Source organism: Anastrepha obliqua, chromosome 4, assembly GCF_027943255.1.
Source record: "Anastrepha obliqua isolate idAnaObli1 chromosome 4, idAnaObli1_1.0, whole genome shotgun sequence".
Classification (NCBI taxonomy): Eukaryota; Metazoa; Arthropoda; class Insecta; order Diptera; family Tephritidae; genus Anastrepha; species Anastrepha obliqua.
Genome location: NC_072895.1, coordinates 115,677,597 through 115,695,030, shown reverse-complemented (window position 1 = coordinate 115,695,030; position 17,434 = coordinate 115,677,597). Strand labels below are relative to the sequence as shown.

Below are 17,434 nucleotides of genomic sequence, written 5' to 3'. Positions count from 1 at the left end.
AACTTGGCGCGCTTTTTCGGTCTTGGTTCATGCGGCAGCTTCCATTGAGATGGTTGATCTTTGGTTTCCACGTCATAACCATAAACCCACGATTCGTCACCAGTTATGACCCTCTGGAGCAAATTTGGGTTGTCGCGGACAGATGCAATGTTCATGCGATGCTGCTTTTGGTCGAAATTGAGCAGTTTTGGTACGAATTTTGCGGCGACCCGTCTCATGCCCAACTCATTGAAAAAATCGAATGACATGAGCCAATCGATATGTCTAGGTCCTCAGCAACTTCTCTAACGGTGATTGGACGATTGGCCAATACCATTTTCTTCACTTCATACATTTTTTCGTCTGTTGTTGAAGTGCTCGGGCGTCCGGCACGCTTTTTGTCGTTCACAACTTCTCGGCCTTCTGAGAACATTTTGTGCTATCGATAAACGTTGTTTTGGTCTAAAGTAGCTTCTCCGTATGACACAGTCAACATTCGGAATGCATCCGCGCACTTAATTTCGTTTTTCACACAAAATTTGATATAGGTTCCTTGATCCGTCTTTTTGAATAGGTAAAAATTGAAGACGAGCCGAAACACGTGCAAGCAAAGCAGCTGTCAACAATTAACTGAACATTCCAAATGGCCGAACTCGTCGGCATGAGTGAGAGACATGAGTACCAACATGTCGCCACAAAGAAATCGAAATTCGTGATACTTTTTGAACACACCTCGTAAATCTGCACAGCCTTTTTTTAACTGATTGCGTCATGCCTATTGTAGACTAAAATCCATTCTAATCCATATTTTAAGATAAAGTTTGGTTTTTATTTGCATTTGTAACTACGGGCCAATAAGTAATGAGGAACCAAGATTTGAAACTATTAATAAGTTTAGAAATAAATTGTTCAAAGTAAAAAATATTATATGTTAGTAAATGCTTGACTGCTATAATAAATATAAGTAAATGTACATACATACATTTATATATAAGTTTTTGAGGAACTGTGGTGCATCTGAATTTAAACAAAGTTAAAACTTTTAGGCGGAATTTTTAGTTTGTTTTAAAATAACAAAAAAAAAAAAACAAGAAAATATTCAATGAACCTGCACGTATTTGCTACACTGCGCATGAATATTGAAAACGCTTTTAAGGGGTCCCGGTGATCTAGAGCTCGAAAATTTATGGTATTTTAAGGAATTTTTTTTACAATAAAAAATTAAAAATTATATTTAAATAAAAAAAAAATTAATTTTAATAATATAAAAAAATGGCGCTGAAGTTGACGCTCCCGAAAAATTGGACCCAGACGGTGTTGTCCATTTTGGCTCTTCTATTTATCTGAAATACAAAAACCAGACAAATTATTAATCAGTATGACTTTAGCTATGTATGTCCCGTACTACATAGAATAAAGAAAAAAAAAATGTCATAAAATGGCGCGGGTTTGAATTTGACACTCTAAGTTTTTGAATTAAGCAAATGCGAAATAATTGAAATATTAATATGATTATAGTACGGGGGATAGTCGTTCATCTTTTTTTGTTTTTTGTTTACAACACCAGTCCGAAAAAAAGTCGTTTTGAGATCCATGAGTTTAAAGTTTGAGGTGCAGGAGCGAGCGAACCGCTCTCTACTTAGTTAATGGACTGTAGAAGCTATAATATTGAGAATTTGCGCATGAAAATTTCACAGTATATTCATAAGATACTATACTTTCAAAATATCGAAAAACCAAAAAAATCGATTTTTTGAAATTTCTAGACTACCGGGGGTCCCCTTAAATGAAAACTCGAAAAAAATATACTCTCAAATGCACAACAGTTTTTCAATGAAATACTAACATGAAATGCATGCCTGTTATGTAGCTAAATTAATAAACTACACTATAAATAGAGAAATAAGCGACGAAAAAATACTTGATATAATAAAAAAAATTAGGAAAAAGAATAAAGCATTGTAAATATTTAAAACGAACAAAAAATATGCATAAAAAGCTAATTCGGCAGCAAATTTGGAAATTCAAAACAAAACACTCATCTCAGTATTTATAGTGTAGTTAATGTACATATTCGTACCTATGTATGTGTGTGTTGCTAGTTTTTATATAATGCAAAGTTTTTGAATTACATACTAACATTTTTTTTATTTTTAATTTTTCCAATCTCCTTACGCAACACGCCGCATATCCCAAATTAGATGGCAAATACTTGGTTTTGCCTTCTGGTGAGCTGCATATTCGTGAAGTTGGACCTGAGGATGGCTATAAGAGTTACCAGTGCCGCACCAAGCATCGTCTGACTGGCGAAACACGACTGAGCGCGACTAAAGGACGTTTGGTGATTACAGGTAAGTTGTAAGATTTAAGTGTATTTCTAGTAATAAATTTATATCGATTTTTCTTTTATTGAAGAATAATATTGCACAGTTAAAAATTTTGAAATTTGAAAAAAGTACTATTATGAAAAAATTTAAAGAGGAATTTGAAAGAAATTGAAATCATGAAAATTCGTCGAGGCAAGGCGGATTCATTAGAGGTGGTGGCACCAAGCCAGCAACAACATTTTGTACATAAGAATGTCACGTCAAAGTGGAGAGAAAAGAAATGATTTATTTATTTAAAATCGGCCGCCGTAGCCGAACGGGTTGGTGCGTGATTACCATTCGGAATTCACAGAGAGAACGTTGGTTCGAATCTCGACTGAAACCAAAATTAATAAAAACATTTTTCTAGCGGTCGCCCTTCGGCAGGCAATGGCAAGCCTCCGAGTGTATTTCTGCCATGAAAAAGCTCCTCATAAAAATATCTGGCGTTCGGAGTCGGCTTGAAACTGTAGGTCCCTCCATTTGTGGAACAACATCAAGACGAACACCACAAATAGGAGGAGGAGCTCGGCCAAACGCCCAAAACGGGTGTACGCGCCAATTATATATATATGTATATATATACACTTTCTCACTATTTGATTAAAATCGTATATAAAGACCTTTGAATATAAACTCATTACAGAACTTCAGTTTTCAAACTATTTATTTATTTATAAAAAGCTTTTTGAATTTAAATGCTTTACAAAATTTCGGTTTGCAAATTATAAATTTGAATGTATTATAAATAATAAATGTTAAAATGAATAATGTAAAAATGAATTCGCCTTGTTTCATTCTGGGCTGACTCTGAGCCTCATGGACATGGGGAAAGAAAAAATGCAAAACAGCTGGTTACTGCACTCAATAGATTCGCCATGCTGATATCCGCATGCACACGGCGAATGAAAAAAAAGCAATCTAGCGCGCCACACCTCTAATAGATTCACTTTGCGTTGAAGTAATACGAAAATGAAATGTTTAATAGTGTTTTCACTTTTAATAATTTGTAAGAGTCTAATTGGCAGTGAAAGAAATTATTTTTAACTGTGAAATAAGATATGAAAAATTCAGTTCTCTACTACACAAATCAAAATTGTTCAAAAAGATGGATATTACTGCTTAAATAATTTTTATTTTTAGGGTCAGCAAATAAGTACTACACCTTTATCTTAGACCAAAAAAAATATTTAAAGTAGTTCGAGTATTGAAATTTGGAATTAAAAAAATAATCGGCAATGTAAAAATTTGAGAATGTACAAAAGTTCGACCTGAAACTTAATCAACCTGCCCTTAATAGCAATTAAGGGCATGTCAGCAATTGTGGAGAAGCTACCTATTTTCTATTTGCTTAAAAATTAAATATTAAATAAATCACAGATCCAAAACTGGAATTCAAATTTAAATATCTAGTCTAGAAGTAAAAAGACAAAAAAAAAAAACATTAGCGCCATTTTGGCTGGTATTGTCACCTGCAAAGCGAATGAAAATATAGGCGAATTTAGCAGCCTTGAATTGTGAGATGAATCTCCAGCGAATTCGCCACGAAATGGCGAACGAGTGTCGAAAATAGATTTTTTGTATTGCCATTGGCGAAAAACCTAAATTCACTTCGCCATTACTATCAAAATTTGGCTACTGCTTATTCTATTGAAAAAATGGAAAGGATGTAAGTACACTTTAATCGTATGTATGTATATAAAAAGTATACATAAATATACTGGATAAATATTTGCTCCTTGCTTGTGCTTCTCTTCTTCAGTAATTTCTCTGGACAAGCACTGCAAATTTCGCTTTCCAAAATGGGATACTACCCTCCTTTAAAATAAGCAATGGGTTGAGCAAGACTCAATTGAAATTCATTCCCCACAGTTTGTTGGTAACTGCCATGTGCAAAAAATCTTAGCACATAACACGATTTTAACATTGGCGTTATGGATGATGACTGGTGGCAAATGAAATCTACAAATGCCAATATGTAAAAAACATAATTTATCAAAAACTTTTATGGTTCTTTGAATTGATTATCATTAAATATGATACTTGCACAGCGGTCGGCAGTTCCATGGGAATGAAGTAATTTATTATAAAACACTTCTGACGAACAAGGTTAAGAAGGTTTCAATTCGTTGGTTGGTTGGTTAAAGTGGTGATTCTTCCAGAATCCAACTAGCGCTTCCGCACCATTTTGTTGCCACACCCTCGTTACCAACTTGTTAAACGGTTATTTACAGCATGACTACATATATCCAGTCTGTGCGGTTTACGAACCTTATTAGGTTGTTGATGTCTAAGCCAGACAGTTGTTCGAGACTCTCGAGCAGCGGTTAACCCAGGGCTAGCATTCTGTTCTTCCATAGGGCAGGGCATTCACAGAGGAAATGGAAGATTGTTTCCTTTTTCTCCGGTTGTTTACAACTGTGACAGTATGTATTGTGCGGGATACCCATTTTGGCTGGTTTTTCTCCGATAGACCAAAAGCCTGTTATGATTGCCGTTAGTCTCCAGGCGTCCCGTCGTTTCATGCTTATTAATGTCAACGATTGCTTAAGGTTGTAGGTAGGCCGTTCTGCTGATTTTGCATTTCGTCTGGTCTTTCCATCTACAATCCGCGATTCGGAGGTATTTTTGGGAAATTGTACTCTTGACTGCACCCAATGGTGTGAATACCGATTCTGCAAGAGCGTTATTCATGGCAGATTCGATTCTTGCCAGTTCATCTGCTTTTTCGTTATCTTCAATGTTTCGATGTCCCGGGACCCAGATTAAGATAAATTTATGGTTTTCGCTTAAGGTGGTAAAGCTAGTCCTGTTGTTGTAGCTGAACCCAGTGCCTGGATTGCAGCTTGGCTATCCGAAAGAATAGCGATATTGCCCTTAAAAGAGGGATCTGCCATTAGTAGCCTACAAGCTTCCCCAATTGCCAGTACTTCCGGCTGAAAGACATTGCAAGCATTAGGGAGACGCACAGATCTTTCAATTTTAAGTCTATGAGAATATATAGATACCATCTCCAACACCACAATACATTTTACTGCCTTCTGTATAGACTGTAGTGTCGAAGTTGTTTAGAGAGAATCCCTTATTTCGTTCTTCCTTAGATGGGAAGAGAGTGACAAAATTTCTATTGAATGTTACCTTCGGGACGATCTGGTCAGTCCTCACCGAGGTTAACTGAGTTTGTCGGAATAATAGACTGGCATGACCATAAGTTTTTTCTTTCAGGTGGTGAAGTGGGCTCTTTGTATGTTCAATCGCATAAGTATACAAAATTTTATGCGTATGTAAATGACACAAATGTCAAATGAGGATGAAGTAATTTATTTTGTTCAAATGGCAACGACATAAGTCCGGCGAATAAGTTCATTCGCCACTCACAATAGAAATTTTTGGTCTGTTCGCCAAACCGTTCGTTTGGCCACATTTGTTCGTTTTGCAAGTGACAATATCAGCCTCTGCAAACGTTTTAGAAAAATCTGTGAAATAGGTAAAGGCACGTCAGGCTGCAAATAAAAACAAAGAAATTAAAATTAAAAATTATGAAATGCGAATTATAATTTAGTTGCCATGATTAAATGATCTATTTATGTACCCGCGCGTGCAAGGAGAGCTGTATTTTTCATAAAAAAAAAAACATTTTACCACTTAAATAAACTGGAATATTTGCTAAAGTAACAAATTAAAAGATTTAAAAAATCTTTGCATTAATTTCTTGGTAAAATGTTTTTTTTTATGTTTATATTATACTAAGGTAAATATCTGCAGAATTTTGAAAAAAAAATTGCTTTCATAGATTTTTCTTACGAAGCGTTAAATCGCAGTGCTTGATAGAAATATTTGAAACTGCTATCGAAATATTATTGAAATAATCTTTTGTGAGCGTGTGCTAAAAAATAGAAGTATTTAAATTTTTTTTTTTAATTTTTTATAAAATATATTTTTTGTGTTGCACTAAAGTAATGATTGCTAGCAAATTAAGTATTGCCTTGGAACAGGTCCGGATAAGTGCTTTTTTTTCAAAATCTGCAGATATGTATTTTGTAATAAGGCAGTTCACAATTACATATGTATGTATGTGCACACGACCGGTGTATATTTTTAAGATGCAAATTTCTTGCTGCCAGGTCGTGTGCATTTAATTGTAAATTGCGCTACTAGTTTTAAGCTGAAAATAGCACTTAAACTTTAAAAAATAATATGTAAATTAATGGAAATGAATAAATTAATTAAAACAAATTAATTTGAAAAAAAATTAATTAAAAAAAAATTATTATCTAAACAAAATTTATTAAATTAAAAAAATTAGATTAAATAAAAAAAAATTTAATTAAATAAAAATTAAAAACTAAATTAAACTAAAAAACAAATTAAAATTAAAAAAAATTAAATTAAATTAAAAAAAATTAATTAATTATTATTATTTTTAAATTTAATTTAATTTAAAAAAGAATAAAAAAAATAATTATTTTTTTACTTTAATTTAGTTTAAATGAATTAGTTAATTTTTTTTTTAATATTTTTTAATAAAATTTTTTTTTTAATTTAAATTTTTAAAAATCTTCTGCCTTATTTCTTTTTTCGATGAATAAACCACCGAATAAAATAAAAAAAGAAAATTATTTAATAGTAATGTTTACAATTAAATTGTTTCTATTTCCAATAAAAATGTGCTATTTCCGCTTATGCTGCCATATCAATTAAAAAATTTTATTGAGCCATCAAAGTTGCGAAAAATATGCCTACATACATTTTTTCACACACATTAATCGCTCAATAAAAATATTCTTAGAATTAAGTTATGTGAAATATAAAAAGCAACAAATTTTTGATAAAAAACAACTATCAGCAAGTATTGCAATCAAAAAGATTTTTCGCTTAAAATCATTTTCTTTGCGCCAACAACGTTACGGTAAAAAAAAAATTATAAAATTTCTTCAAACTACTTTAAAATTGATATTCAAAATGCAATCTGAAATAAATTTTTAATCTTAGAAAAATAGAAAAAATAATAATTTACTTTAAAAATAAAAATTAAATTCGGCATTAAAATTTTGTTAACGCTTTTACGTTTTTAGCAGAAGTTCCCTAAATTCATTTAATTGTAAATATTTACATTAATTCGTAACTCACCGCGTACCTACATCAAGAAATTGTTGCTACCTTAGCCTGCATTGAAAACTGCCTGAATGTTGGGATAGGGTAAACTGTTGCGCGAATTCATGCAAAACGAATATAAAATTTGATTTCACCAAAATGGATTTTTACGCAAAAATATTAAATATTAAAGTAAATGTCGAATTAAAATTTGGTTTGCTTGGCTTGAGCTTGTATACATGGAGCATTTTGACAAACACAAGTAGCTGTAAATTTTTCAATGTCAGAAAAATTAAAGAAAAAAAAAATTACAAAAAAGCACTTGCTAAACTCGTACCCTAATCCTAAGCAAATTTTCTAAAGTGTAAGGTAAGTGTGCTTTCATAAGTAAATTTTAAATTAATACTAAAGTTAATTAATAAATATTTAATGTACTTTTGTTTTAAGGCTCATAGAAATTTTCGAGCCAACCAAAAGAAATTAAAATAAGTATATAAATTACTTTAAATTCATTATTACAGAACCGGTTGGCAGGGTTTCACCGAAATTTCCCACTGTGCAAACGAGCAGCAGCTTTACGGCGAACGCGCAGTCTGGCGTCACGCTTCTATGCCCAGCGCAAGCCTATCCAGCGCCAATGTTTAGGTGGGCTTTAGTTGATTAGTCGATTATTCTGTTGTTGTTGTTGTAGCAACATAACTAGCATAATATATGGGGAATATGTGCGGCCAATCCATACAGTCCTTGGCCGTATATAAATCCGGTTCGTTCCGGTAACGTAGAGCCGTCTGTCGTGGGAACGATCGATTATTCTACTCTCTTGCCGGTTTGAGCTGCGACCAAATTGCAACGATTAGTATTTAGTTAATTAATTAACTTAATAAGTGCATTTTTAGCGCCATTCATTTCAAATTGTATCAGTTCTCTACTTCCACACTCATCCAGTTTTCGCACTTTGAATTCGCACTGAATTTTTTTTAGTATTTTTTTTTGTTACATATAATTTTTCTAGAACCCGTTGGTAGCGTTGGTCCACGTCTACTTTCTGGCAATGATATAAAAGTTCTAAGCACCCCTGTTGGCAAATCTGTGACGCTGCTTTGTCCAGCACAAGCATATCCGGTGCCAGTGTTTCGGTAAGCGAAAGATCCTGGTGACTTTTGTCTAGGGGCAAAAAAACGGGGCCTTATTTTTAAAAGAGATTTCAATATTTTAGTAAATTTTTTTAATACATGGTGGGCAAGCCCCAAATTTTATTTTGCTGTGCAGTCATGCGGCATAATATATTTATGTAATATACACAATGACAGTTGTTGTTGTTGTGGGAACGTACCAACTTGCTTTGTTTCCTTTTGCTGTAAATGATTATCGACATTTATGAGACACTTAAGGCGTCTTCGATTCGCCACTTTTCGTCTCACCATCCTTTGACTCTGCTCGCTTGACGAAAAAATTGCATGTGAAAGCAACAACACAGTTACCGCGCAAGATTCGCACACGCTAGCGAGTAAGTTTATACCACATAAAACTGGTATAACTCACTATATTCGATGCTGCCAACTCAATTTTTGATGTTACGCAAATCTCATTACCCCGCGTTTATATAGGGCAATTTTTTTTTCTTCAATTCGTAACTTGTGGAAGAGCGGGAGACTCGAAAAGAAAATAGGTTAGTGCTTTGTGTTACCGTTCTCTTCAATGTTTGGCTGTAAACTAAAAACGACAACAATTGCAAATAACGGAATTGCCGTGTGTGAACACGACGCGGAAGTTTATTTACAAAAGTAGATCGATGAAATGATGCATTATCATGTAATAAGTGTCAGCTTCCTCTCTCACAGTATTCAGGGCGAATTCGACGAATGCAATGCAACAAACGCTTCAAAAAGCCATGATAGAAAACTGCATTGACAGTTTGGCCAGTTGGCAAGAACTTCTTGTGGACAATTCCCTTGGAATCGTAAAACCAAATGACCACCGACTTGATTTTTGACTTCTCCCAACGCGATTTTTTGCGTGGTGGCTCGTCTGGGCCTTCTATTCGGTACTTTGGCCTAATCATTTTCCTTTTCTAGCACAATAATCAGCTTCATTGGACATCCTTTTATTTAAAAGCAACAGCTTCCTTTCATGCGTCCACTTTTTGTCACTCAAAAGAAGAAAAATATTCGTACAATTTATAAAGAATATTTTAGTCCCAAATTTCTATTTTTATCTTGTTATTCGATCATTGTACATATTTCGTTTGACTATAAAAAATTAATGATTCATCAAATGTCTCTTTTATATGTATCGGTAACACATAAACCGCCAATCGGTATTCGAGGCGTTGCATATTAAAAGTATCGGATGTTTTCTTAGCTGCATGAGAACTATCGATATCGATGCCATAGTTTGACAGCTGAGAATGGCAAACTGTGTTCACATTTCTCTTCAGCAAGATTTGGCAAATCATCGTGAATCGTTTACGCCAGCACGTTTTTAAATTGTGGAAATTTACTTTAAAAAAAAAAAAAAAAAAAATTGTGCGCGAGGTGTTGAAAAAGGCCCCGAAATGTCGATTTGTCGTCCTCCTACACTTGTTGGCCTTTTTTTTGACTACGAGGGAAAATTTTACATACGAATTTAGACTTACAGGCATATAAAATACAGCTCGTCCAAGAATTGAAGCCAAATGACCATCGTTTCCGTCGGATTTTTGCTGATTGGCCTCGCTTAGAGTTGTATTTTTTATTCAGATTTATTGGAAAAAGTAGTCGAAAACGGGACTGATCAAATAGACCATGTGACTCTTAGCCCCGGCGGTCATATGCCGGATATCATCTTCAAAGAATAAATGCCATGAAATTAACTACCAGATTATAATAAAAAAAACCATTCCTTTTTCGTATTATCATTTCAAGTCCTCAAGCTCTTAAAAACACCCTTCGTCTTGCACTCAGCAACTCGTTGCTTTAGACAAATGAAAAGCAACATTAAATTTCTAAGTCGCCCGATAGAAGCTTCAAACCTATTCCAACATCTTGGCTTCAAGTTTTAATTACTCACTAATCGTTTCCTGAGCAAATATTTTTAAATATTCCACCTCTCATTTCCTTGTTCCTTAGAACCTGTTGGTAGTGTGGGTCCACGTCTTACCTCTGGTGACGAGTCTCGTATCGTTAAAGTTGATTTCGCCAAGAGCGCCACACTACTCTGCCCAGCTCAGGCGTATCCGGTGCCGTTATTTAGGTAAAAAATTGTAGTAAATATTTCTAATTTCTGAACTAGAGCCACGCTTGTTTGCAGACATAATTTTATGCACTGCAACTATCCCAACATCAGTTTCTCTTTTTTAAATCGCTCTTGATACTAAAAAAACCGTTTCTTCAATTTTCAGAACCCGTTGGCTCTGTAAGTCCCAAGATTTTCGCCAATGAAGAAAACATAAAAATTATGCGCGTACCATTGACGCAAAGTGTGACGCTACTCTGTCCAGCTCAGGCGTATCCAGTGCCAATATTTAGGTGGGCAGAACAGACATAAATTAAAAACAAGCGCTAAAGCAATCTACGTATTTTTATCTCCCAATTGGGAGTAAATACTTTTCGAAGAGAGAGTTTCATGAGCCTGTTTCAACATTCAAGTAGTTTTTGAAAAAAAAAAAAAATCTTGTTAATTTTTCTTTTCTCTTATTGGCCTCCAATCATATGTTTTCTGCAGAACCAGTTGGTAGCGTTAGTCCCAAAATGACTGCCGGTGATGATGCCATTAAAATACCAAAAGTATTAAACGCACAAAGCGCTACGTTGATGTGCCCCGCCCAAGCATATCCTGTGCCAATTTTTAGGTAATAGAAACTTTTTTTGTATTTGTCCCTGCGAAGTGGCAAAAGGACGTAGACAAAATACTAAATAATGTCGGTCTACATTGAATCATATAATTAGTCCTATCCCAACAAGGTTTTCATGGCCTATGATTTGAGTTCTTCATTTCCTTTCTTTATATTCAACCCCCTTTTTATGATACAACAGAGCCCGTCGGTAGTGTGGCACCAAAATTGACCTCCGGTGATGATTCGCGTACCGTAAAGGTGAATGGGGGAGAAAGTGTAACGCTGCTTTGTCCTGCTCAGGCTTTTCCGGTGCCCGTTTTTAGGTAAATGTAAGCAAGGAACTCTTAATTTGGTTGTTTCATGATCCAGGTATTTGTTAGTTGAACGAGTGTAAGTTGAAGGCTCCGATTTTCCGGCAGTTTTCTGGCAATCACAACATTGATTTTCTGGTTTCATCACTTCATATTTTCCATTATATTTCTAGAACCTGTGGGCAGTGTTAGTCCTAAAATTAATGCCGGCGATAATTATAATCACTTAAAGGCGAAAAGCGGCCGCAGTTTAAGTTTACTTTGCCCAGCGCAGGCGTATCCCACACCGATTTTCAGGTATAGCGAAATAGCTTTGTGATATTTTAAAACTTTACAACCGCTTAAAAAGTTGAACGATGAGCGAAGATAAAAAAAATTGTAGTTGATGAAAACACCTACAGATGAATGAATTGAGTTAAATTCAAGCAATGAGGCAAACGTAGGGAGAATCGACGTAACTCGACTGGGCTCTGATCTATGGACGAGCGACCGATTAATTATTCTTTATAAATTGTATAGAAGCATAGACCTACAAAGAACATTTTCATTTATGAGCTTTTTCGTTCTTTGTTCATTGGTCAACTTATCTTGTCACTGTGAAATGCTGGTACAACCATTTCCAACGTGGCCATCGATCCTTGCTGAATGAATTTCATAAAGGCAGTTCAAAAACGGTTTTTGTGCCAGACACAGTCGATGCTGTGCGTCAATTCATAAGGCGAGGTCGTCATGTGACATATCGCAAGATGGAGGCATCTTTGGGCAATAGTGGAACCAGCAGATATTTCAATATTCCATGAACATTTTGTCGTCAAGAATATTTTTTTTTTGGTGGATGCGGCACAAGTTCACAATTGTCCAAAAGCGTGCTTGTTGTTATTATAGGAGTTTACTAAACCCTGCTCGTGCGATGTAATCACTGATCGTCATTGTCTAACTCATATAACGGTAGGCTCAGGAAACGTGCTGTTTCCACAGGTTGGGTCCAGAGGAAGAGAGGTGTTAGTTGAGTAGGTTTGAGGGGGCATGCGGATAGGTGGTTGGTATTGGGCGGAGTGCGCTCACATGCTTGACATATGTTGGGTAGGTCGGGGTCGATTCTGGATAAGTAGGAGTTTAACCTATCCAGAACGTAATTGAGACACGCTAGTCTTGCGAGGTAGCTGAAGGTCTTTGTCTGCAATAGGCGATAACGCCATTCGGTGATCCGGAGTTTAGTAATGTGGTAAGAGTCTACCGACGAATACTGTTTAATGTATGTAAACTATGCAGTCCAGTAGTTGTAGTTGTTTTTTGTTCTCGATCTCGTAAATGTATTTGAGGAGATGCCTTCCTACACATTTGGGAGGTGTCTCAGGCTCTAGCAAATATCTGCAGGACATTGTGGAGTCGTGTCGATTGGTGTAAAAAAAAATGTTTGAAGAACTTCAGCTGCGGTGGTTCAGTATCGTAAGCCGGAAACAAAACACCAATCGACAGTATGGGTGCTCCAAGACGAGTGTAATCCAAAAAAAGTTGTTCGAGCTCAAAGCAAATCGCCGCCTTTTTTTCAGAAAATTTAATAGTTATGACGCAACTATGCAACATCCAATACCAAGTAGTACTAAACCATTTCTTTGCCAGAAGTTTTCGGAGAATAAGAAAAACCAACCGCCGAAGACGACGAGCCATCCTTCATCAAGACAACGCGAGGTTTTTGCTGTTGTAGCAGCATAAACATTCCTTTTTAATGCTGCAGTCCTTAGTGGGATACAAATCCGGCTCGTGCCGGTAAGGGAGACCCAATTGTCGTAGGGGTTTCACGTATTGGCTCACAGAAGAGAGACAAAAGATCGAATTAATGAGGCATCCGACTTGCAGCCCCGATTTGGCACCTAATAATTTCTTTTTGTTCCCAAGCAGAAAAAATAAAATGCAATGTCAACATTTTTCAACGCCCTAAGCAGCTATCGAAGCCTCTGAACAGCACATTTTGGAGGTATCTGCATCTGAGTGGCAAAAGTGCTGTGGAAATTAGTTCAAGCGAATGCATAAGCGGCCGCCGCGGCCGAATGGGTTGGTGCGTGACAAAGAGAACGTCGCTTCGAATCTCGGTGAAACACCAAAATTAAGAAAAACATTTTTCTACTAGCGGTCGCCCCTCGGTAGACAATAGTAAACCTCCGAGTGTATTTCTGCCATGAAAAAGCTCCTCATAAAAATATCTGCCGTTCGGAGTTGACTAGAAACTGTAGGTCCCTCTATTTGTGGAACAACATCAAGACACACACCACAAATAGGAGAAGAAGCTCGGCCAACCACCCAAAAAGGGTGTACGAGTATAGTAGAGTAGTAGAATGCATAAGTGAATTGACTTCCAAGGGGAATATTTTGAAAAACAATAAAGCCATTTTCATTATTATTTTACTGTGTTTTCAATATTGCACGCAAAATACATAAGGCAAACCTCGTAAAAAAGGAAATTTTAATTTTGAAATAAAATAGAAAAAGGCAGTTTTCAAAAAAAGCATTTTAACATGTCGCCTTACTTATAACTCTAATGCCATGATTTTCAAATTTCTAGAACCGGTTGGCAGTGTTAGTCCAAAAATTAGTATTGGTGAGGACTTGAAACACGTTAAGGGTAAACAGAATCAAGGTTTGAGCCTGCTATGCCCTGCACAAGCATATCCACAACCAGCTTTTAGGTAACTATACTTCATAATTTCGAGGGCTGTGAAGAATTAATAGGAATATTTGATATTGGAAATTTATAACTCCCAGAATTTTATAACTCTCAATATTTTAAAGTTTTGGTGCTTAGAGGTTTGTGTATTTGCGCGCGCTCTATCCCAACATCAGTGCGCCATAAATACATCTTTCTTTTAAAATCTTTTTCTAAACCTCTTACAGAACCCGTTGGCAGCGTTGCGCCCAAAATCACATTTCTTGAACGTTTCAAAATGATGCAAATTGCCAGCGGCAGTGGTAATGCACTTTTTTGTCCAGCGCAATCATATCCAGTGCCTATTTTTAGGTACGTCGTTTACATAAATTAACAACAAACTACATATTTGATCAGATTTGAACATACTTTCAGGCAGTTTAACCCATTTTTAATACGCCTATGGCACTTCCTAAATCAGTCATTATTACTAACGATTTTTTTTTTCTCTTACAACCAGAGCCTGTTGGCAGTGTACGCCCCAAAGTACAACTACAAGACAAACACCAATTTATCGATATCGAATTGGGTCACAATTATGCACTACTCTGTCTTGCACAATCCTATCCAATGCCGGCGTTTAGGTAAAAATTGCAATTTTTGACGCTACTTACTTTAAATTGTTTCGGAAGCTTTTTCTCTAGTGATGCGTTTGTTTGTTTTTATCCACCAGCATTCAGACAGCTTGAAATTATTGCTCAGTAAAACTATTATTTTGCACGTATTATAACAATTTCGACATGCAATTTTTATTGTCCACTTTTCGTAGAACCGGTCGCTAGCGTCAAACCCAAAATCAACGTACAAGACAAGCTGCAGACACGCGAAATCGCGAGTGGCGTTGGATTCGCTTTACTCTGCCCAGCGCAATCATATCCGACGCCAGCGCATAGGTAGATAACGGTATAATTTAAAATTGTTGACTAAAGTTTATGTGGGCAAGTTGTGGCCAGTAAATAAGCCAAGTTTCTCCTTCTTAGTTGGTTAGTGCTAAGAGAAATAAGGGGTGATCAATTTAGAGGCACTGGATGTCAAATTAAAATAAAACAACGAAAATTGAAATTGGTTGGGCAATCTTTATTATTTTTGTGTAGAACCATTTCTGACATTAATTTTTTAAAGATAATCCCTTTCACATATTGGCCGCAATTGCGCCGTAATTCGGCAATCCGTAAACAACAATTTTGAATGACTCGCCGGAGGACTTCGGTCGGTATCTCGTGAATAAGTTCAATAATGTTGGCTTCTAATGCCTCAATCGAAGCTGGTTCATCCGCAAAGCATTTAAACTATACATAGCCCCAGAAATAAAAGTCGAAAGGTGTGATATCACACAATCTTTGTGGCCATTCCAGTACTCAGAGATGAGTGATAAATTGCTTACCTAAATGACGACGCAGTGAATCCATTGTTCCACGGGCTGTATGGCAAGTAGCGCCGCCGCCGTCTTTTCGGAAGCAAATGGAGATCACGGGCTTCAATTTCCGGCATCGAAAAGTCGTTTAGCGTGGCGCTATTTCGTTTGCCGTTCACTGTTACATTGGCATCAGCCTCGTTTTTGATGAAATATGGGCCAATGATTCCTCCAGCCCATAGGCCGCATCAAACGATTGTTTTCAATGAATGGAATGGCTTCGGGTTGCTCTTCAGCCCAAATATGGGAATTTTGCTTATTGACGTAGCCAAAAATGGGTCTCATCGCTGTCCATCAAAAGTTGGCCCGAACGCGCGATGAACACCTTTCACAGATCGTCGTTTTTCGTAATAATACGATTTGTAAACTTTGTTGAGGCGTAAGTCTTTCCATGATGAAATGTCAATGAATACTGAAAAAAATTATGTATTCAGTTTGACAGTAGTCACGTAGGATCTGTCAAAAACAAAAGCCCTATTAGAAAAAGTATCACCCTTTATAATAGGTGCCATGGAGTTGTATGTGGTTTTTAAAGCTTTTAACGTAATTTTGGTTTTCAACCACGACATTCAGGAAACTTAAAAAAAAAAACTTTCCCAACATTTTGGCAAAAATTTTCTGGAACCTCGTCTGCTTCGTTCGAGAAACTACTTAAACTTATTTTTCATTCCAGAACCCATTGGTTCGGTGGCGCCCAGAGTCAGTATTGAAAGTGAATTGAATATTGCGCGCGCCAGCTTGGGTGAAAGTTTTAGCCTCAAATGTCCTGCACAGTCGTATCCCATACCAGCCTATAGGTAGGCACCAACAAATTTTTTACGAGTAAGATTTGTTACTAAATTGTCAGTGTCAAAACTGAAAACGATTTTTGAAGTGCACTTTTCCTGCCTCGCAATAAAATAGAGTGTGCAACTTCAAATCGTATTACCAATTGAAATCGCCCAACATTTTGGTTAGTAAAACAATTTTTTTTATTAGAATGCTTTTTTTTATAATTTTTTTTTTATACATTTTTTTATCAATTTTTTTTTTTCATTAAAATTTAATTACTCATTAATTTACACCATTTTTATTCTCTACCAGAACCTATTGGCTCTGTGCGCCCTAAAGTCAATATGGAAAGCGCACTCTCAAGTGTCCGCGCATATCTGGGCGAAAATTTTAATCTAAAATGTCCAGCTCAGTCATATCCGATACCAGCTTACAGGTAGGCAATAAAAATTTGTTGGAAAAATGTCAGTTTTCGAATTTTTAGTATTTAAAAAATCGGTTTGCGGCAACATTCAGGCAATTATAAATATTTTCCGCAATAATTTTCAAATGTTTTTCAAAAATTACGTTACCTTCTCTGATAATATTTAGAGCCCGTTGGTAGTGTGCCACCAAAAATGAATCTACTCGAAAAAGTGCGTACTATGCAAGTGCCTGAGAGTGCGACGTATGCTATGCAATGTCCTGGACAAGCTTTTCCCGTACCCATTGTAAGGTAGGAAGTTCAAGGATTTGAAGTAAAAAAGAGTGTCTAGAAAAGGTTGCAGCAATAAGAGAAATACATGAAAATTATGGGCAGCAAATACTTACTAAAATGAGTGATCGCTTTTAAGCTGTATATTTTGTCAAATTTTTTTTATATTTGTTTTTTTAATTTATTTTTTTTTATTGAAAAAAGTTTTTTTAGTAAATAAAAATAATTGGTGCTTACACACATTTTGGGTGATTGGCCGAGCTCCTTTTTGTAGCGTGCGTCTTGTT

The 17,434-nt window shown here is 35.9% G+C and overlaps 1 protein-coding gene across 12 annotated transcripts in view; it reads left to right on the top strand.

The window, feature by feature from the left end:
- Nucleotides 1-17,434, top strand: part of LOC129246049 (cell adhesion molecule Dscam2) — a 244,335-nt gene that overhangs the window by 113,926 nt on the left and 112,975 nt on the right. For all 12 annotated transcript variants that reach the window (XM_054884561.1, XM_054884562.1, XM_054884564.1 and 9 more), the window contains 2 exons: nt 2,181-2,330; nt 7,961-8,084. In XM_054884561.1, coding sequence (XP_054740536.1) covers nt 2,181-2,330; nt 7,961-8,084 — 274 coding nt within the window. The remainder of the gene's footprint in view (nt 1-2,180; nt 2,331-7,960; nt 8,085-17,434) is intronic.